This window comes from Myotis brandtii, unplaced genomic scaffold, assembly GCF_000412655.1.
Source record: "Myotis brandtii unplaced genomic scaffold, ASM41265v1 scaffold686, whole genome shotgun sequence".
NCBI classification, from domain to species: Eukaryota; Metazoa; Chordata; class Mammalia; order Chiroptera; family Vespertilionidae; genus Myotis; species Myotis brandtii.
The window spans coordinates 911,411-938,245 of NW_005370683.1; the positions used below are offsets into that span (position 1 = coordinate 911,411).

At 36.7% G+C, this 26,835-nt stretch overlaps 1 protein-coding gene across 1 annotated transcript in view; it reads right to left on the reverse strand.

Annotated features, from left to right (window-relative positions):
• Nucleotides 1-6,160: 6,160 nt before the first annotated feature.
• SLC2A13 (solute carrier family 2 (facilitated glucose transporter), member 13) overlaps nucleotides 6,161-26,835 on the reverse strand; it is a 265,771-nt gene continuing 245,096 nt past the window's right edge. Inside the window, exons 8-10 of the mRNA XM_014529572.1 lie at nucleotides 17,205-17,326; nucleotides 16,922-17,074; nucleotides 6,161-8,461 (exon numbers count right to left, since the gene is read on the reverse strand). Of these exons, the coding sequence (XP_014385058.1) occupies nucleotides 8,235-8,461; nucleotides 16,922-17,074; nucleotides 17,205-17,326 (502 nt within the window). The 3' untranslated portion in view covers nucleotides 6,161-8,234. The remainder of the gene's footprint in view (nucleotides 8,462-16,921; nucleotides 17,075-17,204; nucleotides 17,327-26,835) is intronic.

A 26,835-nucleotide genomic window follows, 5' to 3' on the forward strand; every position in this document is an offset into this window, starting at 1 on the left:
TCAAACATTTATTGAGCACATATTATATGCTAGGTACTTTATGAAATGCTGGAGTCAGTAGGAAGTAATATAAGTTCCTTACTCCCATGCAGTGTATGTTCTAGTAGTAGAAACAGACAAGAAGTAAAAATTTCAATAGTGAATACTCGGAAGATAATAAACCAAGGTTACAGAATGATGTATTGGGCAGGAAGGGAACAATTAAATAACATCAAGATAGGCTCTCAAAGGAGATAATTTTTACCTGATACCTGAATGACAAGGAACTAGACACACAAAGAACAGATGATAAGCATACAAGGCAGTGGTGACAAACACCACGTGCAAAGCCCCAAGGTAGAAATGACTTAGCTTTATGAATTCCTAACTAATTTGCATATAAATCTACTCAGTCAGTTTATATATTATTCACAGATGAGCTCACCTCTTGAAAGAACATGATGCTGATTTCCTTTTCAAAGTGGTGATTTCAAAATTCTAATGCGTGGTGCCCACACTCTCATGTGCTTCAGAATCAGCCAGTGTTTGTTAAAATATAGTTTCCTGGACTAAAAACGTGAACTGGTAAAAATAGAGTAGAATGGTGGTCACCAGAGGCTGTTGGGGATTGGGAGATGTTGTTTAAGGGCACAATCTGGCACTAGTAAGTCCTGGAGAGCTGATGCACAGCTTAGTGATATCGACAGCAGCACTGTATTTTAAACTTACAAGTTGCTAATAGAGTCGATCTGAATTGATCCCACCACAGAAAGGAAATGATAATTAAGTGATGTGATAGAGGTGTTAGCTAAAGCTAAGGTGGTAATCATATTGCAATATACAAATGTATCAAATCAATATGTTGTACTAGTATACCTTAAACTTACACAACTTATATGTTGATTATATTTCCAATATGTGTGTGTATATATATTATATACAGTGTTCTCAGCTACATCTCCAGAGATTCTGATTCACTACATCAGGTGAGGCTCACATATTTGCATTTTAACAAACTCACGGGCAATGTCTGTGCTACCAGTCTGAGAACTACTGCTCTAACAAGTTTGTTGTTTTAAATTCATTGAGGTAACATTGGTTAATAAAATTATTTGGTTTCAAGTGTACAATTCTATGATACATCATCTGTATATTGCATTATGTGTTATAACCCAAAGCCAGATCTCCTTCCATCGCCATTTATCCCCACTTTACCCTTTGCTACCTTCCCCTAGTTCCCTCCTCCTCTGGTAACCACCATACTGTTGTCTCTGTCTGTGAGTTTTTTTTTGTTTATTTGTTTTTAGGTTATTGTTTTTTTTTTTAAGTTTAGTATCCATTTGCTATAAGTAATGTATGCCAGTATTTCCCTTTATGTAAAAAAATTTGCTCTATGTACTGATTGTCTGAAATTAATTTTTGTAAATGTAATGGAAAAGTACATGAAATATTATATGTAAAAAATACTATCAATGTTTCATATTGAGTTCATAACATCTAAAGTAATATGAACTTAATTTCAATATAGCCAGTTAGTGAAGGGTTAATGTCAGTTTTCATTTGGAGGGGGTTTCAATAATTTTTTAAATGGTGAAAGGTGACTGAGAAATTTTCTAAAATTACTTTGTTTCTTGACAGTGAGATCACATATAGAAACTGTACATTAAATGCTGTTAATCTGGAGACAATGAGGCTGTCTTATCAACATGCCATTCAGAAGGATGTTCATGAAAGAGATGGAGAAAGGAAGAGGGACATCAGCCAGGTCAGCGCAAACTATTCCGGTCAGAAGGGAGCCTGGCTGTGGCAGTCACACAGCCTGTAGGACATATGTCAAAGAAGCCCATGTGCTCCTGTTCCTAGTAATTGTTCCCAGGAAGGGAATTTAAAAGCACATTGCTTGTACTTTGGAGATCACAACATTAGCAGCATCAGGGACAGCATACAGACGATGACACTAAGAACAGCCCACAGTCATCAGCACTTCATGTCATTGCTCTAAATGCTTTACACAATTAACTGATATGATACCCCAACACATATATGACAGTAACGACATCTCCATTTACAGAAAAGAAAGTGAGGCATAGAGTAACTCCGTGTAATTGAGGTTACTGGGCAGCAAGTTGAAAGCTAGGATTCAGACCTAGACAATATGCCTTCAGTCTGACCTCTTAAACAGTGTACCATATACTGCTTCATATTTGGAAAAGAATCCCCAAATGAAAGGTTTTCACGATTCGTGTCTGTAGTCCAGTTTAAAATGAGGTATGTTATTCTTTTTCTGCACACTCTTTAAGTTATAATACAGGAATTCACAATGTGTATTTTTTAATCTTTCTGCCTGGATCTGACAAGAAGACATTCTGAATAAGGACCGAGAGGAAGACGGTTGGAGTCGTCAGTGCAGAGAAGTTTACCACTTCCTCCTGTATGATCTGCGCAAGCCACCAAAATATTCTCAATTTAAGTGGTAGTGTTGATAAATGGACAACATTTACCCCACAAGATTGTACAATGACCTGAGGACTTCTCTGACCACTGAGTCAGACAAGTACCACACTATTCAGTTGTCCAGGTGAGTGGACACTTTATACATAATTTATGGGATTGTCAAGGGTCATTTTGACTGTAGTATTTTAACCTTGCCTGCTGCCATCAGAATCCTTGGTTAAGTTGCAACTGCATTGTAAGCCTTTGAGTTATAGATCTAGTGTCTTGAGAGGGTCTGCTTGGGCTATTTCTATAGCTGGACTCAGGATGGCCCACCCTAACTGTGGAATAAGTCTGGTAGCTACCCAGATCAAACAGAATGTTACAAATAAAAGCTACGGTTGGGGCAGAATGGTAGTGGAGAGCAAAAGTGTCCCAAAAGGACTGTCAACTGGTCATCCTGCAGGTATTTTTGTCAACCCAACATAATGGTTCATGGAAACATCTTGTTCTGATAACTACCAGAAATATTTCAAGGGTTCCTAAGCACTTCATTTTAAAGTTTTATATTTACTATTTAGAATAATTCTTTGGAACAATTTTTAGATATTATAAAATGTTTTTCAAAGATGAGTTTACCCATGATCAAAATAGGAAAATATCTTTAAAATGAGAAGGATTGCATAAATACGTAGAGGTAAATCTTTGTAGATGTTTTTACTATGTAAGCTAAAGCCCAAAATCTAAGGACAAGAATTAGAGAAAATACAAAAATACAAGGAAGATCAATGAGAATGAATTGTCTTAACTTTTATTTATTTCCATTTATAGTTCTGGCACTGACACATTTTTTAAAAAAAGATTTTAATTTTATGTAAAGATAAACTTCAATAAAATAACTTAAAAAACATTTTACATATCATCACTAAATCTCCATAAAATATACAATACTTTTGATACAGCTATAGGCTAGAATGACTTTGAAGGAAATTATACATATTCATAATTTTTAAGACATATCTCATGTCACATGTAGGAATAAATACTTATATTGGATTTGCTTCAATAAAATAACTTAAAAAACATTTACATATACATCACTAAATCTCCATAAAATATACAATACTTTTGATACAGCTATAGGCTAGAATGACTTTGAAGGAAATTATACATATTCATAATTTTTAAGACATATCTCATGTCACATGTAGGAATAAATACTTATATTGGATTTGCCAAGACATGTGAATATTAAACACTCCAGAACATGCACTCAGAAAATAAAATATATACTTTGAAAACATATTTTAAAAGCATAAAACAGTTTAGATTTAATCTAGATATACATTAGAGCTTCTAAATAGAATTTTGAACATTATAAATAAAAGATATTATAACATCAAGTGAAATATAGTCCAAAAGATGTTAAGAACCAGTTTGGACATGTAGAGTATAAATTTTCTACTTTGGCTAGAGTTCAGTCTCATCTTTTTTTAACCTTGAAATGAGATGGAATGCTACTTGAATATTAAAATTTGCTAACATTTTAAAACTTTACAAAATACTGCTTTTTATCTTTTAAGTACGTGTAGGCTGCATTTTCTCATTTATATTGATATGACAAACACAAGAACTTAACTGTCTAAAACAAAAATCTGAATATTACTGCTAAACAAAGGTAGGTATTTAACATTCCACAGACCAAATCACTCAAGTGCAGCAGACTATTTTATACGTACAAAGTAACGATTTATAGGAATGATATTGTTTAACACTCACAAGCAAATCTGGATAAAATTCTTTCATGTATTTCTGAACATGATTAATACTTATAAAATATCTCTCTGATGATTATTGGCACACAAAATTTCCTTTAAGAGACAATATATAAGAGAGTTGATAGCAGTTAGCTGTTTGGCATTTTTAAATGATGCTATTTCTAGAAAACCACAAGATTGTCCACCTAGAACTGCATGAACCAACCTTTGATTCACTGCTATAACCTGAATCACTTCACCAATTAGATTAACATTACTGTACATGAGGCTAAGAAAATTAATAGAACATGACAGAAAACAGGACATTAAAACAGAACAATTCTGATTTTTTTTAGAGGCAGCATTTACACATGAGCTGTAAATTTTATACACAATTTAATACATTTTGTTATAAAGCACATATTATGAATTCTCTGCTCCTGGCCAGGTATATCATTCTTGTATTTGTTGTTAGTGAAAAGGTCTGAATTTGGTAATTGAAAACTTGTCACAACTGTCAGTTATTGGGTGCTTAGTATAATTTGAGATTTTATGTAAGAGAATGGTTTAAAAAATCTGATTATAATAAAATATCTCATGTTTTTAATTACTGTGCCTATGAAATAAAATCAAAACAATCCTTCCAGTCCCCTCACTATATTCCAGTATTTATAAACTATATTAGTGTCATTTAGATTGTGAGATTGTCTTAGATAACATATGGATAGTATTTTCTAAAATATCTCCCCCCTGGATCTATGGATTATTATAATGCATTTCAATTTTACTTTCTGAAGAAAAAGAAAAAGGACAAGTTGTCAACTTATGTTTTTCCTGTTCATTCTTCCTCTGGATAATTGATTTTGAAATTAGAGTAAATAATTTCTAAATTCTTTAACAGATTTGTTTTAGAGTGAATTACTTAAAAAAATATTTATATTCATATATTTAATCTTAATTAGTGGTAAAATAAAGCTATGAGAAAGCACTTGATAGCATTACCCTCATAGCATTTTCATCAGTGAACTAACTACTGCATATGATTGGGAACAAAATTTCAAACTTTTTAAGTCTATTTTTAATTTAGACATTTTACATATACATAAAATCATGTGCTTGGTAATTATTGACTAAGGTGCATCAATCAAAATTATTAGGAATGTTTATATTGAAGAAAAATATTAATACCAAATCTTTAAGACCTATCTGACATCACTTTTAGACTTAAGTGTTCAGATGCAGATGGAAAGTTATATTTCTCAAGTCTAGTACAGATCTCATCAGCCATTCAGCTAATAAGCCTTAACAGGGGTTACAGCTTTCTTCACTATGTTTTCCTAAAACTCAATATAAATCTGTTGAACTTGCAGCATGTCTAGAAAAGCAGACCTATAATTTCAGTTAAATACATGATGCTTAATGCATTTTAATATGGTAGGTTAAACCATATATAAATTGTCCTATAAAATATATATTTGATGATATTTCAAACAGAATGTTTTCAAGTTGATAGTGGTAGCTAATAATGCTGAGAACTTAAAAAAACTTTCAAAATTCAAACATTAAATTTTTAATATACTATAAATATTCACCGAATCTAAAAATAATCCCTAATTGTATAAGGTTCCTTTTGAAGTAGTTATTTGTTTTTAAAAAATTATAAATAATTCTTATACTGTGCCTCTCTGTTCTGTACTTCAAAGATATGGAATGTTATCTTTATCGCTATATAAATAACAAATACTCCTTTAAAGAAGGGGTTGAGGAGGACTGTGGCAAATTTTCCCTGTTATAATGTGCATTTATGGGTATAAAGTTGAAAATACCATTTGCATATATCAGGGAAACTGGCCATGTTCTGCTTTACAAAAAAATAAGAGTTGAGTTGCTCCTTTAATAAAGTTACTGTGCATTCAGCCCAGCTGAGTTAAGGCTACATATATAATAAAGAGAAGAACTGAGGCAATTATTTGGATAAATCAGAAGAATTCTTAAGGTGAGTACTTTATTGGTCTAAATATCTTTTCTTTCCATCATATTTTGATTTTAATATACAACAGACCCTTCCCTTTCCATTTCACTTTACCTTATGAAATGTTACGTAGATAAGAAATATCAATAGAATAATAAATTTCTCTATGAAATCACATCTGCTCTTATGGGACAAATTAATATTAACATCCATTTAGAAATCAATTGTCAAAGCACCTAATTCAAGGAAAAAAACACTCTGTAAAATAAATGTTTTATTATATGCAATGATCAAAGCAAGAAATTTTTTTACCAGTAAAATGACCATTAAAGCACATACCACACACCCCTGGTGACTTAGAGAATGAATCTTTTTGGCTACATTCTCAGCTTTGACATTGTGATGTGAACAAGCCAGACTTAAAGAGAAGAAAAAACATCTTGGAGACTGGCAGAAACACAATGAATTTAGTGATAGCCACCTTTTCACTCCCAAGAATACCTTATTAGATGTTTAGAGCCATGTTAAAATGCATCAAACTTATGCATTCATAGCTGGCCAAAGAAGAGTCATTCAGAATTTCACTGGAACTAGCAAGTAACTTTGTATATATTGTATAGTTCTTAATATATAAGAACAAAAATTAGAGTTCATTGATGAAGGAACATAAAAACCAATAAACACTTTGAAAATACATTATAGAAATGCAGAAAGTCAACATTTCTTAAAGATGTGTGCTATATGAGAACCATTAATCTATTACTATAGTAAATCACAATTTTTAGACAAGAAGGGAAAAAATTCAAGTTAAACATGAGTAAAAGGAAACATCCACAGACAAATCTATGTGTTGTTTTTTGGGGGATAGTAGGGGATGTAAATTGTCAGGGAAAATGAGAAAGGGTGTGCAAAATAAAAAATTAGTTTATGCTCTTACAGTAAAAAAAAGACAAGTACTATTAAGTAAAAAAAAAAAAAGTGACAATTCCCTTAGGAAAATTAATAAAAAGTTAAAATAACTTAAAAATAAGTCCCACTATTTAAATAAATAGCAACAATAGCAGGATTATTTGTCACTGATTTTCTTCCTTTTTTGTTTCAGAAATTATTTGAATAAAAGAAGGGAGAAATAGTCTGATAGCAGCTATGTATATAACACAAATGAAGGCACACATAGGACTCAAGAATTGATGTGCAAAGGTGTGGTGAGTATCAAGTGATTTTGGCATGTACAAAAACCAACCCTGAAATGCTGTTGAAGATCTAGTGCTATTTATATTTATAGTTCCATACCTAAGTGACTCAATTAGGGACCCATAAAAATCTTTTCCTTCTGACGTTTCTAGCAATAAAATATACTTATCAAAACTTGCTAGCTTATCTGTGCAAATGTACACTTATCACTGATGCAAAAAATATGTATGAAAATATACCCCAAAAGACCTGCTTTTCATAATGTTCAAAAGATCCCGTGTGGAGTCAATTTCTGAAGAACAATCAAGATCTGACTCGGAACGAGAAACCAAAATGTGGAATCCAGAGGAGATAAGACAGCTGTGCCCAAGTAGGAGGCACTTGAATTTGTTGATGAAAGCTTAATGGAATTTACTTTCGAATAGCTGATCACAGATAAGATACTTGTCCTTGGAAAATTTAGGGCCAATAGGCCAGGTTTTGATAGAAAACATCTTAGACCATATCCTAGAATGCTTCTTTATATCACATACATGATTCAGCTAGATTAGCACTGACTTAATTGCCACTAATAGTTATATATGGTCTTAGGAAAAAAGGATACCACTGAAATCACTGAATACAGTATTCATTTTAGACTATCTCAGGAAGGAATTACACACATTTGTTCAATGATTATTATTTTAAAATCTCTGTAAATATATATTTTTTTACATTTCAACTTACGAAAAGAAGTGTCAACATGATTGTATCTTCCTCCTAATCAAGGATTTTAGAATAAGAAGTCATCCAAAACTGGACTGTGGAAAGAACCAGATTAGAAGCAGGGCAGTGAGGTCACCAATTGCTGCTTTTTCTCCCAAGTTTGTTTAATAACCACATATATCAGCAGTTGAAAATTACTCCACATCAGAAGCATCGTTGTCAGAAAGATGATAGTTACTTCCCTTTACCCTAATATATTCAATATATCTCCCTTCATCAGAATCAGTAGCGCCACATGTACAGAGCCTGTTGTCAAAGAGTGATTCAATTTCCTCTAATTTTTTCCCTTTGGTCTCAGGAAGACAGCCATAGATGAAAAGGAGTCCCACAGCAGCAAATCCAGCATAGAGGAAGAAGGCTCCTGCGATGGAAAATAATGTACAGTTAAGTCCTCAGTAGGTTCTTAGAACTGAGGCAAGATGATATTCAGTTGATTCCTGAACAAGGGTGGGGTTAGGAGCCCTGTGCAGTTGAAAATCCACATGTAACTTTTGCCTCCTCAAAAACTTCACTAATAGCCTAAACCTAGTGTGAACGGAAGCTTTATCGTTAACATAGTTGATTAACACATGTGTTGTTATGTTGTATGTATTAATACTGTATTCTTACAGTAAGCAAGCTAGAGAAAAGATACTATATTAAGAAAATGATAAGGCAATACATTTACAGTACTGTATGCATTTATTAAAAAATCCATGTATAAGTGGAACTGTAGTTCAAATTGTGTTGTTCAAGGGTTAACTGTGTAATGAAACCAATTTTACCATAGACTGATTGATATAAATAAGAGTTGTTCTTGCTGCATCTCATCAATGTAGTAACAAAACAATACTGAGTGCAACTAAGTTATTTGAAGCCCTGCTGTGTATATGTGTGCCTAGGATGGAAAGGGCTTGGTTTTGACTTTTTTTTCTGGTCAATGATGCATAATTAACTGTGGTCTGAAATGGAACCAAAAAATTACTGCCAGCCAGGTCACTCTAATTGTTCTAACCCTATGAATATAATGCAATTTATTTTTCTAAAGTCATGTAATGCCAAACTCAAGAACTATAGACCAGGTTCATATATAACTTCTGCTTTTAGGTCTTCCCTCCCCTCCCTGGCTGGAGATAACTGCTTCTTTCCTATGAGTTTTCATAGCACTTTGCTGAGGCCCCTATCATAGTAACCAAGAAGTATTATAATTATGCACATTTATTTTGTTTTTCTTGTCTGCTAGGCTGGAGATACTCTGAGGGAGAAATTTCATTCTCATTTATCTTATATTTCTGCAATGACATCAAATTATGACACTGCTGATTTCATGACTTAATGGAGTACATGACAACACTACCCTTACAGTCTCTCATGCCCAAAGTCTGGAATCAGCCTTGACATTTTTCTTACTCTCCCCTCCAATATCCAATCTGTTAAGGAAATCCCAGTGAATCTACTTTCATAATCTGAGAGATGACACTTTAACCGTTGCACTGATACCATCCTCCCTCATCTGCACTGTTGCAAATAGTCTCCTAATTGGTCTCCCTGTGCCTTCTCTTAGACCACTCTAGTCCAGTTAGCACCATCTGACATACTACAAAGCTTATTTTCTTTATTTAAGAAATTTTTTTCTGGTGTAATTAAATTTTTTTAAAAAATATTCTACTTATAGTTGACATACAATATTATATTAGTTTCAAGTATACAACATAGTGATTAGACATTTGTACAACTTATGAAGTGATCATCCTGATATATCTAATACCCTTCTGACACCATACATGTTATATTATTGACTATATTCCTTATGCTGTACTTTACATCCCATGACTTTTTATAACTACCAATTTGTACTTTTTATTCCCTTTACCTTTTTTTTATCCATCTGCGCACCCCTTCCTATCTGGCAACCATCATTTATTCTCTGAATCTATGAGTCTATTGGTGAGCATTTAGGTTGCTTATATTTCCTGGCTATTGTAAATAATGCTGCAATGAAGTGGACTTGTTGGGTCATAAGGTAGTTATATTTTTAATAACCTCTATACTGTTTTCCATAGTGGCTGCACTAATTCACAATTCCACCAACACTGAGGGTTCCCGTTTCTCCACATGCTCTCCAACACCTATTGTTTTATTGATGGTAGCAATTCTGACAGGTGTGAGGTGATATCTCATGGTAGTTTTAATTTGAAATCCCTGATGATTCGTGATACTGAGCATCTTTTCATTTGTCTACTGGCTATATGTATGTCCTCTATCAATTTTTTAAAAATATATTTTATTGATTTTTTTACAGAGAGGAAGGGAGAGGGATAGAGAGTTAGAAACATCGATGAGAGAGAAACATCGATCAGCTGCCTCCTGCACATCCCCCACTGGGGATGTGCCCACAACCGAGGTACATGCCCTTGACCAGAATCGAACCCGGGACCCTTGAGTCCTCAGGCCGACGCTGAGTCTATCCACTGAGCCAAACCGGTCAGGGCTCTATCAATTTTTTAATGGGATTCTTTTTTGGTATGAATTCTTTACATATTTTGGATATTAATCCCATGCAGGATGTATCATTGGCAAATATCTTCTCCTACTCAGTAGGTTGCCTACTCATTTTGTTGGTGGTTTCCTTCACTGTGCAAAAACTTTTTAGTTTGATGTAGTCCCATTTTTTTATTTTTACCTTGCCTGTGGAGACATTTCCAAAAAAAATATTGCTAAGAGCAATGTCAGAGTTTACTGCTTATGTTTTCTTTAGGAGTTTTATAGTTTTGGTTCATACTTTAAATGATTCAGTTTCATTTTCTTGAAAATATCTGTCCAGCTTTCCTGATGTCATTTATTGAAGACTGACTGTCTTTACCCCATTTTGTCATACTTTGTCATAGATTAATTGACCATATAGGTATGTTTTCCCCCCTAGGTTCTCTATATTGTTCCACTGATGTATATGTTTGTGTTTATGCCAAAACTATGCTGTTTTGAATACTGTAGCCTTTTAGTATAGTTTGATATCAGGTAGAATAATAACTCCAATTTGGTTTTTCTTTCTCAAGATTGCTTTGGCTATTCAGAACCTTTTGTGGTCCATGTAAATTTTAGGACTATTTGTTATAGCTCTATGAAAAATGCCATTGGTATTTTGATAGGGATTGCATTGAATGTGCAGAGGCTTGGGTAGTATGAACATTTTAAGGATGTTAATTCTTCTATCCATGAGCCTAGTAAATCCTTTCATTTATTTGTGTCCTCTTCAATTTCTTTTTTCAATGATGTATAGGTCTTTGACCTACTTGGTGAAATTTATTCCTAGGCATTTTATTATTTTTGATGCAATTGTAAATGGATTGTTTTCTTAATTTTCCCTTCTGATTGTTCATTATTAGTGTATAGGAAAACGATAAGATATTGAAGAAAGAAACTAAAGAGGACACAAATAAATGAAAGGCTATATACCATGCTCATGGACTAGGATTAACATTGTTAAAATGGCTACATGACCCAAAGCTATCTACAGACTCAATGCAATTTCTATAAAAATACCAACAACATTCTTCTCAGAATTAGAACAAATAATCCTAAAATTTATATGGAACTACAAAAGACCATAAATAACCAAAGCAATTTGAGGAAGAAGAACAAAGTTAGAGGTACCATGTTCCTTGATTTCAAATTATATTACAAAACTATAATAATCAAAACAGGATGGTACCGGCATAAAAACAGACACACAGATCAATGGAACAGGATAGAGAGTCCAGAAATAAATCCTCACTTATATGGTGAACTAATTTATGAAAAAAGAGGTAAGCATATAGTAATGACAATCTCTTCAACAAGTAGTGTTGGGAAAATTGAATAGATACATGTAAAAAAATTAATCCGGGCCATTCTCTTACAACATATACAAAAATAAACTGAAACTGGGTTAAACCTTAAACATAAGGCCTGAAACCAAAACACTCCTAGAAGAAAACACAGGTAGTGAACTATTTGACATCAGTCTGAGTAATATCCTTTTGGATATGTCTCCTCAAGTAAGGGAAACAAAAGCAAAAATAAACACATGGGACTTCATGAAACCAAAAAAGTTTCTGCATAATGAAGGAAACCATCAAAACAAAAAGACAACCTACTGCATGAGAGAATATATTCACAAATGGTATATCCAAAATATATAAGAAGCTCATACAAAGAGAGAACAATCCAATGAATAAATAAACAGAGACCATGAAAAGACATTACTTCAAAGAAGACATACAGATGGGCCATCAGACATATGAAAAGATAATCATCAGGGAAATGCAAATCAAAACCACAATGAGATACCACCACATACCAGTCAGAATGGCCATTATCGGTAAGTAAACAAGTAACTTGTGTCATCAAGGATGTGGAGAAAAGGGAATTTTTGTGCCATGTTTGTAGGATTGCAAAGTGGTGTAGCCACTGAAAACATTATGGATATTCCCCAAAAAACTAGATAATACCTTATGACCCAGCAATTCCACTTCTCAGTATTATCTGAAGAAATCCAAAATATTAATCCAAAATGATATATGCACCTTTATGTTCACTGCAGCATTATTTACAACAGCCATATGAAAGTAACTTAGGTGTCCATCTATAGATGAGTAGATAAAGAAGATGGGGTATACGTACACACACAATGGAATATTACACAGCAATAAAAATAATGAAATCTTGCCAATTGCAACAACATGGATGGATCTAGAGCAGTGGTTCTCAACCTTCTGGCCCTTTAAATACAGTTTCTCATGTTGTGACCCAACCATAAAATTATTTTCGTTGCTACTTCATAACTGTAATGTTGCTACTGTTATGAATTGTAATGTAAATATCTGATATGCAGGATGGTCTTAGGCGACCCCTGTGAAAGGGTCGTTCGACCACCAAAGGGGTCGCGACCCACAGGTTGAGAAATACAAATACATATAGTTTCACTTATATGTGGAATCTAAAAAACTACAGACAAACAAAACAAAAGCAGATTTATAGAAACCGAGACCGAAAGATGGTTGGGAGGGGTACGGAGATGGGTGAAAAGGGAATATAGTCAATAATATTATAATGTACAGTGACAGATGATTACTAGAATTAGTGGGGTGATCACACTGTAAGGTATAAAAATGTTGAATCACTATATTGTGCATCTGAAACTAATACAAGTGATGTAATATTATCAACTATACTGAAATTTAAAAAATAATAGAAACAATGTATGTTACATGCCTATTAGAATTTTGGATGTTAGTTACTCAAAAAAGTGGTAGCATTACTAAATTCTATAAATGACAAGGGAAGAAGAGTTGCTGTTAGAGATAGAGCAGAGTAAGATTTAGTATGACTAATGAATTGGAAATGTTTTCATTAAAAAGGTGATACTAGCAAGCTAGCTTTTTGAGAAAGGAGATGAAATCCTGTGTTTTGATTACAGATAATCAAAACTGTGGAGTTAAGAATAGAAACGGAATCTTTAGTGGAGAAGGACAAAGAAAGGACGGTGATCATGATGCTGGTGATATAGGCACATATGAAGTATTTTAGACTAAACCAGGCTGCTGAACTCCTGTAACAGAGCAAACCTAGTTTGGGTTTACTAACTGTAATATTGAGGAACTATTCATCATCTCTCACAATTTAGGAGTAGTTGCATGATTAGAAATGACTAATCAAATCTGACAGTGCTAAAACAATTTGATGGATTGGGAAAATTCCTGAAGCAAATAATATCAAGGAAGCTCTAATGAAATACAAGATCCTTTTATAAGATTTGAGGAATCTGAAGCAGGCAAATGCCAAAGGTGTGTAAGTGGTCTTCATCTGGTGAGACCTGTGGTTAAACTAGAGGTGTGGGGAGGCTCAGAAGGCTGTGATCTGTTTCACATAATGGGCAAGTCAGTTATGTAACTATCATAATGTAAATAAAAAAGCCTCTACCGAGTCTGTCAGAATTGTTAAACAGTGCAGCTATTCCGCAGCTTGATTCTGAAGAAAATTTTATTAGAGTCCTATATTAAGTTTCAAATTAAAATAAATATTTAATTGAATTACACAAAACGGGGAATCAAAGACCATGTCTGATTGTAATGCTCTCCAAGGGATCAGTTTAGTCACACATGCTCCACATAAAATGGAATACTGGTGACATTTTTAATGATAATTTTTAGTAATAAACATTGCTGAATGGGGTCTAAGGAAGACTACCTAAGCGGTATAGTTTTGGAAGGAATCAAAATTTGAGGTATGAAACAAAAAAGGGAGGAAATAAGAGAAGACCTGGTATTTTCAGAGACATACATCATTGTGGTATGTATTTGTTAAATCAGGAATATTAACATATAACATGTAGATTAAAATGTGGATCAACAAACAGGAAGGACTCACCTGAACTGAACTGTTGTTCTACTGTTAGCCAGCAGTAGACCGACTGGACCAGTGCACTCACCTGATAGAAGCTCGACTTAATGCAAAAAGCAGAGAGCTCTGCTAACCGATGTTTGAAAGAAGCCTGGCTATGCCCCATTTAAAGTTTACTTCTGTTGCCTCATGTTTTCCTGGCAGCATAAATTCAAGGAAGCGGAGCTTTGCTATCAAAAGTCTTACCATGTAGACTTTTATTATTTGGTCTATCCTTTCTATAAAAAATGCTCTCTCAGGATAGTAGTCTACATTTAGGTCTTCAAATATTTAAGCATTCTCAAGAATCAGCAAATATGGGTAAATATTTTTTTGTGCTAATGTTTATGGTGCCAGGAAGATAAGTTTATGAACTTTGGTAAATTTTAATTGCCAAATGGGATAAAGTGGAATATATTTAATATATATCCGGTTTGAAAGGCCTGTGTATTTCCTTCCCAAAAAAATAAATATTTCTAAATGTTGATTGGGAGAGAGAAGAGTTTTATAAAGATAATAAAGTTAAATAGCAATTCAGCATGTTTAGAAGAGAGGAGGAATAGATTTTTATGTTTCTCATATTCATCTACAAAATTCATCTGTGCAGTTAGTCATTCAAGCATCACTTCTGAGGCTTATCAAATAAATAAGATGCCTTGAAAGGTACTGGGAATGTAATGGTGAACAAGGCCTAGTCCTGGCCTGAGCTCAAGGAATTTATGGTTGGGGATATGGGGCTGGCAAATAAACCTGTCTTTGCAAAAAGAAATAAGTGTCCAGAGCAGCGGACGCTACCGGTTGCCGACTGCTGCTCCAAAGGTTTCCTTAAACCAGTGATTGCCAACCTTTCGGACCACCAGTTGGCGACGGCTGGTCCAGAGCATGGGATGCGGTGAGTGATGAGGAGGTGATTAGAGAATGGTCTAAGCAGTAGGCCTTCCATATTCACCATAGAGGCTTGCGAGATTAGAATGAAAACCTACTTTATCCCTTAGAATCCTAGTATAACTTGTAAACATACAGTGAAGAAATCCTCTTGCTGAAAAGACAGTCTTTTCACTTTAGTAAGAATGGACTTGAAGTACCCCTGTCCTTGCAAAAAGAAATTAGTGTCCAGAGCAGCGGACGCTACCGGTTGGCGACTGCTGCTCCAAAGGTTTCCTTAAACCAGTGATTGCCAACCTTTCGGACCACCAGTTGGCGACGGCTGGTCCAGAGCATGGGATGCGGTGAGTGATGGGGAGGTGATCAGAGAATGGTCTAAGCAGTAGGCCTTCCATATTCACCATAGAGGCTTGCGAGATTAGAATGAAAACCTACTTTATCCCTTAGAATCCTAGTATAACTTGTAAACATACAGTGAAGAAATCCTCTTGCTGAAAAGACAGTCTTTTCACTTTAGTAAGAATGGACTTGAAGTACCTTCCCAAGGTCTTCCCTTAACTCAGTCACTTCCCAATATTTTGAGTACAGTCCCCACACATTTTTACTTAACACTTTGGACATGTTCGCAGTCCTGGCAGTGTGAGTGCTGGTCTCTGTGGACACCATGTGCCTGTGCCCCGGCCCGAAAGCAGAGTGATACAGCGGGAGGCTGCTTTCTACTCGGATTCCACTCTGGACAGGACTCTGCCCCTGTCCTGGGCCATCTTCAAGCATTAGCCTGGGCTCCCCGCACACATCTTGCTACCATTCTCTGTTATGTTTCTGCATGAAACAAAGCCACGCTGTGGAGATTTCCAACGGGGACAGCGGGGAGACATTTGGGCTGGGAACGTGGGTGGGCTACATAGCACTGAGGTACTGAAGCGGTGCTGCTTGCGAAAGGACAGTTCCTCTCACCTGTCCCAGGTGCATTTCCAAGGACTTGGGAGAACAAGAACACATCACAGAAACATAACAGCAAAAATGTAACAATATAGTATTTCAATCATATCTAAAAATAGAGTAGGAAATAAAATCCTCTTACCATAATATGTAAGATACTCTGCTGTGTGTAAAAATGTCAGTGAAACCAGAACATTGAAAATCCAATTTATTCCAGATGAACATGCATTTCCTGTACTTCTTGCCTGGACAGGACTCTGCCCCTGTCCTGGGCCATCTTCAAGCATTAGCCTGGGCTCCCCGCACACATCTTGCTACCATTCTCTGTTATGTTTCTGCATGAAACAAAGCCATGTTGTGGAGATTTCCAACGGGGACAGCGGGGAGACGATTAGGCTGGGAAGGTGGGTGGGCTACATAGCACTGAGGGACTGAAGCGGTGCTGCTTGCGAAAGGACAGTTCCTCTTACCTGTCCCAGGTGCATTTCCAAGGACTTGGGAGAATAAGAACACATCACAGAAACATAACAGCAAAAATGTAACAATATAGTATTTCAATCATATCTAAAAATAGTAGGAAATAAAATCCTCTTACCATAATATGTAAGATACTCTGCTGTGTGTAAAAATGTCAGTGAAACCAGAACATTGAAAATCCAATTTATTCCAGATGAACATGCATTTCCTGTACTTCTTGCCCAAAGAGGATATATTTCAGAATTCACAGTCCAAGGCATTGGTCCCATTCCTGAGAAATACAAATTTTTAAATTTCAATAAAGCAGTATGTAAGGATTTTTTTTTTTTTAAAAAGTAGCTTGTCTCTTCTAAGAAGAGACAATTTAATAAACACAACAATAACAATGAAGGCTTGCTTACCAGGTGCGAAGAAAACGAGATATAAAATAAGGCCCAGAAGTGCAGTCCAAGAATATGGAGTAGGGCAGAAGTTATATGCCCAAAATACTTCTTCTGTTTTGAATTTGGTTTCATTTTCACACCTGAAAAATAATGCAATATAAATATTTAACTTAGTGTTTTAGGACATAGTTGTAGAAATTTAATGTCATCACCTACGACATATTTGGAAGTTCCTTAACATAATTAAAGAAAAAGGTCCAATGTTTTTCTTGAAAAAAATTAAGATTTAAATATTAAATGCAAGCTCACATAGAAGTTTTAGAAGTGAATATAATTTAAGAGCAACACATACAAATACTCTGTGCATACAACTCATAGCAAAAGAACCCCGAACAATCCAATTAAAAAATGGGTAGAGGATCCGAATATGCACATTACAAAGAAGACATACAGATGGCCAGTAGGTACATGAAAAGGTATCCATCTGTGTTTAAATCCTTATACTTTTTAAGTCCAAGTAAAGAAAAATAGCTAAGAATTTGAGCTTTGGGACTGACATCTTATGTTCAAATCTAGGTTGAGACCCCAGACTTGAAGCTAGGATGTATGTGATATAGGCACTTAGCTTTACAAAGCCTGTGTCCTCATCTGTGAACTAAGGATTCTCCTGTTACCTACCTCAAAGAGGTATTTTGAGGTTTACATGAGATAAGGTATACAAAGAACTTCATGTGGGATAGGAAGAAATCATTTTATTTCTCAGACATATTTTTTAAAAAAATATATTGATTTCAGAGAGGAAGGGAGAATGAGAGAGAATCATTGATCAGCTGCCTCCTGCACACTCCACACTGGGGATCGAACTCACAACCCGGGCATATGCCCTGACCAGGAATCGAACCCTGACCTCCTGGTTCATAGGTCAACGCTTAACCACTGCACCACGCCGGCTGGGCCTGAGGCATAATTGTTGAAACTAAGTCTTCCTATTTGCATTAATACCACCTCAGTTCACACTCCTGAGTATGTCATCAACTACATTTGTCTGTCACCAGAGCAGCCTCTCTAAGATCTGTGTTTTCTGATGTTCATGGTCTTGGATAGTCCTCTCCCCTTGAGTGTGGGAGTGACCTGTGACTGACTTCTGACAGAATGTGGAAAGGGTGACAGGAAACAGGTGATTAGATATGCGGGGTTATAGTTTAGCTGAAGTGTCTCACTTCCTTGCTGGCACTGAAAAGGCAGGCCGGCATGTGTGGATCCCAGTGTGGGGTGCTCATGGAGAAACAGTCTGCAGGAGCTGAGATAGCCGTGGGTGGGCAGCTAGCAAGAAACTGAAGTCCTTGTATGAAAGTTACTGAATTCTGCCAACAAAAGCTAATCTTTCCTACTTGAGCCTCAGATAAAACTACTCAGGATTATCCTGATACCCACCTCAGAAATATAACCCAGTGAACACCTTGATTACAGACTTAGACCCTACGGTGAGAACCTAGTTAAGCAGTGCCTGGACTCCTGGCGCAGAAGCAGTGACAGAATACATGTGCTGTTTTAAGCTGCTAAGTTTGTGGTAATACTGTTATGCTGCAATAAAAAAATACAGTCTCCTAATTATTCTTCCTGCTTCTAGCATTCCTTTCTTCAAACTATTGCCTCATTAAGTTGTGCCCTCTAGAGCTCTTGCCACAAAGCTGCTCAACACCCTCCCACCCCCCTTTATCCCAACTGCCTGTGAAATGGGGCTGGCAAAACCTGGCTGCAGCCTGTGCAGATCCCCTTCTCCAACTACACTAGACTACGTATTTCCTCAACGTGCTTTCCAGCCCCAGCGGCTACTCACCTCATATCCTCTATGAAAGGAAAACTCACTCCTGATCACCACCGTCAAAATCGGCCCTCAAGACTAATACAGATGCCGCCTACTCACCTGTCCCGGTCTTAGTCATCAGCTGTCTGGGTACCACTGAGTGTGTGCCTCCCTCTCAGTGCCTTCCATTTTCCTCATTCATACGCTCACCACCCAGTGCTCTGCATTGTCCTACCCTGGGCTCTGATCCCAGGCAGCACAGCACCAGGGTTAAGGCCACAGGGTCTGGAATCAGGCTGCATGGTTTTGTGTCTTGGTTTGGCCACTTATCAACGGCAAGAGTTTCCTAATAGACTTGTCTCAAAGATTAAATACAGTGTTAACTGCTCTGCACAAAGACAGCAATTTATTTAAGTTTTGCCAAAAAATAGTCATTTTGTATCCCCGCTTTCTTAAATCTCAACCTCTAGTCCCAAACTGCGGCTTGCGAGCCACATGCGGCTCTTTGGCCCCTTGAGTGTGGCTCTTCCTAAGCCTTAGGAGTACCCTAATTAAGTTAATAACAATGTACCTACCTATATAGTTTAAGTTTAAAAAATTTGGCTCTCAAAAGAAATTTCAATCGTTGTACTGTTGATATTTGGCTTTGTTGACTAATGAGTTTGCCGACCACTGCTCTAGTCCATCTGAGTACTCTCTATAGATGTAAATGGCCACTGAATGACTAAAGCCTTCATATTTGCATTTAGCTTTGAGTAGAAAACAGCATCAGAAATTTCCTGATTAATTACCCTCCACCTTCATTTCCAAACAAAGAGTCTTCTGAGTTATGAAGATATTAAAATGAGAAAATAAGAAAGAAGGGGGTGGGGAAGGAAAAGGGAGGGAAGGGAAACAAGGGGAGAGGCCAGGTGGGGAAAAAGCAAAAAAGACAGAAAGGTAGGCTTCTAGGGAGGGAATGCTTACAAACAAGCAAATCACTACAATTCACTGAACAATCATTCATTATTATCGAAGTTCCTTGCCTGACCTCTTGCGGGAATGATGGGAAGTAGCACATTTTCAGGTAAGCTCTGTGCTTGCTCTGATGTGGCTTTTCACTATCTGGCCACATACATACACGTTTATATGAGTAAAAGGCCTAGGAACTCCTCATCCTCATGCTGATGTTAAAAGAACTGCAGGAGCTGACTGGAGAGGGGTACACACTCTGGTGCGCAGACAGTTGATGACTAAGCCTGTGACATCACCCCTGACCTTCAAAATAGAAACACTAGAAATCTCAGCTGAAAAAAAAATGTATATTCCAAATGTTACTGCAAAATACCCACATGTTTGCCCAGCTTAGCGACTGCTGGTGGAAGAACATAGTGCTCTGGAGAAAGAACACAAATACTTTGACATCAGTGTGTGGGTTGGGATTAGAAGATGTCACGCTCTCTGATGGGGCCACTTTCTCACCACATCCTGGAGCAAAAACAAAAAACAACTACAATCACAGGAGCTGCTCAAAGGGCACTTCCATGGACAGAGCTGCAGGTCGCAAGCAGGTGACATCTGTCTCGTTTTGGCACAGGGAGAGCACTAATCTTTACCAGCAGAATGGCTAGACTAACACCTGACATGCAGACCAAATAAATGATCAGTCCCCTGTTCCAGTAATAGAACCCACAGTGCTTCCTTTAATAACACATCTAGGAAGCAACAGTTCTCTTGGAATATGGAACCACTCTCCCTTGCCTACTCAACACCCACCCCCAAACTAGTTCACATGTAGAGTTATTTGTGCCTATTACTTTGTGGTACCTCTCCATCAGATATCCAAAGAGTCTTAAGCCAAGGAAATAACCAAAGGAACAAAATAGTGCAACTGCTCTTGCCACAGTGAACCACTGGTAATTTACTCCTTGCCTCCTACACAGCACATGCTTCTTGTGTTGTGCCTTTATTCACTATGATGAAACTATTTAACTGCTTCAGGTTCATATATGAGGGATGGGAGGTGAAATAGTGCAACTGCTCTTGCCACAGTGAACCACTCCTTGCCTCCTACACAGCACATGCTTCTTGTGCCTTTATTCACTATGATGAAATTTAACTGCTTCAGGTTCATATATGAGGGATGGGAGGAAATACCACCTATAGCTAATAACACAAAACTTCAAATTCTGTCTTAATTTTGCTCATTGCAAAACCTACAGAACTTTGCCCCCTTCCCAAAAGAGTTTATAAGAGATCTAGGCTTTTGGAGAGGGAAGGGAAGGTTTACTGCTACTGGTGCGACTCATCTCCTCTTCCTCTGGGTCCACTGCTCAGGCTTTACCTGCCAGTCATTACTGAGAAGTATCAGTGAGGCACGATTTCATCTCCCCTCCCTGATGCAGGACTGCGATTTCTTTGAACAAGATCATGAAGGTACCACCTCAAAACAAAATGAGTGCCCCGGGATTTATGATCTGATTACTAGTCTGCAAGTGGTGGTGGAGAGGTACCTAGAAAAGGATGGAGTATCTCCCCAGGAGAGGAAACCTTTGCTCTTTTCAGAGGAGAAATAAAGATATACAGGCCCATCCATCAGAGGACTAAGATGATGAGAAATTTCAATTTGTGGGCATCCCATCAAAGCACCAGCAAAAGTTACCATACAAACTTGAATCGTTACTACTCACACGCTTTAATTTCTGTTCACTGGCATAATTCCTATATAATAATCTGACATGAAACAAACTTACGTCAAGGGTGGCAACATTTAAACTAACATGTCTGCAGTTGAGTCATTCTGGAAAAGAATGGCAGTGTGCAGGCCACGTGATGATCTTGGCCTGAGATGTTTTTCTATGGTCTCGTCTTTCCCTCCCGTTTTAATGTTCTATGGTGTCCTGCAGGATGGTCACAAAAAGGCATGTGCAAAAAATAATTATTTTGTTAACTACTATTGTTTTCTAGTAAAAATAAAACCTTTATATTATTGAGATAATGAAATCATCGACATGGTTAAATTTTGAAAGCATTAGAAATTTGGAGCCTTAAAAGGCATTTTATAAAATGAATTAATGAAGTTTTTATAAGTTTTATATATATATATTTCATTGTACCTAAATTATTTATTACTATGTTGGCTAGCTTCAAACAAAAAAATACCAAAGTAAATGAAATCAATACAATTTGAAATGGGACCAAAGTTATTTCTTTGGAACAAGATTAGGATTGGCCTCATGTGACTGCTGTGGCAAGATCTCACGATGGTGAGTTATACCATCCTTCTGAGTTCCAATCAGAGACCCAGCGTTTTTCCACACTGAAGGGCTCGCGCTCCTTCCTGACTTCTACTCTCTTGCATTACCTGGGACCTTTCTCCAGTGAGGACACAGCCTTTCTGTCTCCCTCTTCACTCTCTGAGCTTCATAGGTCAATATTAGCACATTTTACATAATGTAAGTGATCAACAAATGCTTGTTCAATAAAAATACTTTCATCAGTTCCCATTAAGCTAATGTTTGGACATCTGACAACAGTTTTCCCACTCTATTGTAAGCATTAGAGAAGACATATTTGTTATCAATTTTTTTAATCTAAGAAATGAATCTCTACTTAATTAAAAAGTCACTGCCTACGGCTGTACAGGAAAGATGCTCCCTCACCAAGCACTGTGAAAGCCATCTGCGCATCCCAAGGTTTAAGAGTTTCAAACCTCACAAGGGCTCTGACTTGATTTTCTTTCCACCGCTACAGCCTGCACAGTACCCTCCCTCGCTGGTTTTACTTGCAGGTGCCTGGGAATGAATGTAGCTGACCTACCGCTGCCTTCCATCTACCGCTCTCTCCGACCCCTTCTCCAGCTGCCTTCCATCAAGTGTGAGTTTTGGGGCTTCTTTATGGAAGCTGTGCTTGCAACAGCAATGTCCTTGAGTAGCTGTAAATCTTCACTTGATGAAACTGACTAATATTTGCATGAAGTTTCATCATATACAAAGTACCTTATACATTAACTCTTTTACCGTAATTCTCATAATAATCCAAAGAATTAGCATCGTTACTCCCAGTTGGCATGAGACACTTTTTTCAGAAATACAGTGACTTTCCCAAGACTGCACAGCAGAGGAAACATCTGAAACCCAGTCTTCTCTGTTTCTTTTTCCTTCAATGTAATCCTCAGACTAGTTCATGCATATATTAAAACCGCTCTTCGAGCTGCCTTGCTTTTTGTGGAATTTAAATGGAAAATGAGATAAAAATTCTGTTTGAAGTCTCCCCTAAGTCAGAATTCTGCCTTAATGTCAGTGCTAATGTATGTCACTAAAATCTATATCCAAATGAGTGGAATAAATTGCTTTCACAGAGCAGTAGGAATTAAAATGAGCAGCACTTGGCAGACCTGGGCCTCTGTGTCTTGTACATTCTCTTTGGACTCAGTACCTATTTCATTTTGCCCCAAAGCACAATAATTAGAACAGAAACGATGCTTATCTGAGCTGGAAGTTAAAACATCTCATGCCAATCTCAATAGCTAGGTAACCGAGATGAGGGCAGTGATGGAAACACTACACATGTATTACAAGGGGAGCAGTGATGCTAATGCAGGAAGATGGCAGTGTCAAGCAGTCTTATACCTATTCCGAAACTCAGAGCCATAATGACTGTATCTGATACAGCCATGTCATTAAGGAATTAAAAGTATTTCCCCAGAAGTTGCATAGAGGATGAAAATACATACAGAATATCTCAGCAATTACTTAAAAAATAAATTGTGCCATTAGTTATTGACACAATTTAGTCAACAATGAAGAGATGGAAAGACATTATCATAAAACTATTAACTGTAAGGCCATTTCACATAATTTTATCTCAAATTTCTGCAAAGTGAAAACATAATAGCTTTATAAGCATTTTAACTGCAATTGCCTTTTTCTCACTTCCTGGTTTCTACTGAAACTTCTGAAACACCATACTGATTATCGGCAATGAAACAAAATCATAAAACAGAGATGTGTCTCAATCCTTCAAGAGTGTGTGTGTGTTCCTTCCCGGGGCTCTAAGGGGAACTAATTTCTTTGTCTTTCCAGCTTCTAGAAGCCACGCACACTCCCTGAGTCATGGCCCCTATCCCTAAACCATAAATAATGGTTCTGTCTAAATCAAAGATGGTTTTCCTACCATCTGGGTGAATATATACCTTCACAGGTCCATTAAAATCTAGTCTATTTATAGATGTCGAATCGCTATGTTGTACACCAGGACAGTCTGCCTCCTTCTCCAGCCTCACCTGGCACCCCTGCCCTTCACTCACTACCATCACCCCAAGCCTTGGGGGCCAGCATAACAGCCAACACACAGTTGGGGCTCAATAAATATATGTTAAATGAATAACTCATTTTCACCATTTGACAATGTCACAATAAAACACTGAACCTTTTAGGTAAGAAGATAATTAGTAATGTAATGTTTACTTTATTCTTCATATGAATCATTATATACTCTGATAGTCTACAGCAGATATTTAATATAGTTACATATATTTTAATTCCAAGTAATTATTCCTTTGATTAATTATTTCAACAAACAAATGTTTGTTGTGTTCGAGGTTGGAGAATAAACACTAGAATAGATGAATATAAATATTCATTCCATCATTCAACAATAATTTACTATAAGCTATGAGCCAATTAAAATGACTAGATACACAGAAAAAATTGGCAGGTGAAAGGGGAGTTTTTATATTTCACACACACACACACACACACACACACATTGGCAGGTGAGAGGGGAGGTTTTATATTTCACACACACACCAGAGAGATATTAGTGGAAATCTGTGGCACTTCTCTCAGAAAGAGAGCAAAGGGTCTGGTAGCAATGGACAAAGTGGATAGGTGGGCTGGTACAGGACCCTGACATATCCTGAATGAGAGGCCTAGCACATGAGCCTTATTTGTGGAGTTGTCTAGGTGTTTGGCTCTAATGCCTGCTAATGAGGAATATTCTGAGCAAGTGTGTAAGCAATGGGCAATCTTGGATTATGGGCGTCTCATGAACATGTGAACTGGGATTTAGTGTCTGGGCTCTATCTTGGACCCTCGATGAATTTGTACTCTGTGGGGTTAAGGTTACTATGGTCATGGAACTTGCTTAGAAATAAAGCAAGAAGATTAAAAAAAAAAAAAAAAAACACCTCAGGAGAAAAGCACATACTCTAACGTAAGGGAGACCGGGTATGGTTTTATTATAAAGTAAAGGGAACTCTCCAATTGAGAAAAGCCTGTGTTTACTTTGGGTAGAAATGTTCCCAGAGGGTCCCTAGGGCTGATATGTCTCAATGTTCTGTTCCTTAAGGGAGAGAAAGCATCTGAAATGCACGTTGTAAGCAGACACTGGCATAGACAGAACACAGTTCAGCGTGGGTCCTCTGGGTTGGTTAGATCAGTCTGGCTGCCCTAATCACAAGAGAGAAAATCCAGTTTCACAAAATGTTAGGAGTTGCGAAAACTTCAGACAGAGAATATTAAATCTGGGCTCAACCTTAGTGAGTGACTCATTCTTTGCACTATCTCTTACCCTATGAGGAGTGTGGGAGATAGCTCCAGGAGTTAAATATGTTATCTAAATCCTCTCTCCTGTAACAGTTACAAAGACTCTTTTCCCTGGAAGAAAGTGCTGATCAAATTGGATTTCAGGAAATGGCCTACTTTGAGCTCTTTTTTGGTCCCATCAACTTTAGAACATTTTTATATGACTCAAATCCTAGCCACAATTAAATTTTCTGTAACTGTTTTTTCTTTAACAAAAATTAAAGTTGTGGCCCTGCAATGCACAATTTAATCAACCTAGATGCTAAGGTAAACCCCTGACGATCTATCAGGAGTACCTCAATCTGGTTAAAAGCTGTAGAAGAAATGGAGTTGGCTATATGGCCAGATTTGAACAGAGGTTAACAACACAGGAGCACACCTAAGTTTGAATTCTGGCTCAACTACTTACTAGCTCCCACCCATGACGTTAAGCAAGTTATCTAACCTACCTGAGACTGGCTGTCTTCATTTAAAAATGCTTAGCATGTAATGAAATTATTATGAAAACAACAGTAATTATCGTTGTTGTTATTAAAATGCCTGCATTTGCAGGCCAAAAGACAAAAAATATTTTTTTTCTGGTATAAAGTTATACATATTACAATATTCCTGGTGGATATGATGTGTTTCCTAAAAGAGAAGGAAATATCAGCATCTGTATTCCTAGGACATTATGTTTTTCTTTTCCTTCAGCTTATTTTATTTATCTCAGTCTCAATCTCTTTATCTTTTTTTATAACATTTTGATATACTTCCTTAGCTTCCCTTTTACTCCTTCTTAGAACAAGTTTACTTATCATGCAATCATGAATAAACATATTCTTAGTCCTATTCATTAATGTAAGCACTGTCCTTTGGAAATATTTTATGATAAATTTTAGGATGAAAATGAATAAGTGGAAAGGGTAAAGAGAAGAAGGCCTGTGAATAAATAAATGGGTCATGATGCAAGGTGAATGGCAACACTTGGGAGACTTAGCATTTCCTGTCTAAAAGTAAAACGGGGCAACTTCTGGCCAAGATGGCAGAGTAGGTAAATGCTGTTGTGCTTGCTTGCTCCTACTACCACATCAAAATTACAACTAAATTACAGAACTGCCTCCCTTGAGAAACACCTGAAGACTAGCTGAACAGAATTCCTATAACTAAGGATATAAAGAAGAAGTCATATTGAGACTGTCAGGAGACATGGAGATCTGAAACAGGCTGGCCCCACACCCATGTGTGGTGGTTAAAAATCGGAAGGCATGAGAGTTCTCAGCTCCACACTGGGCTG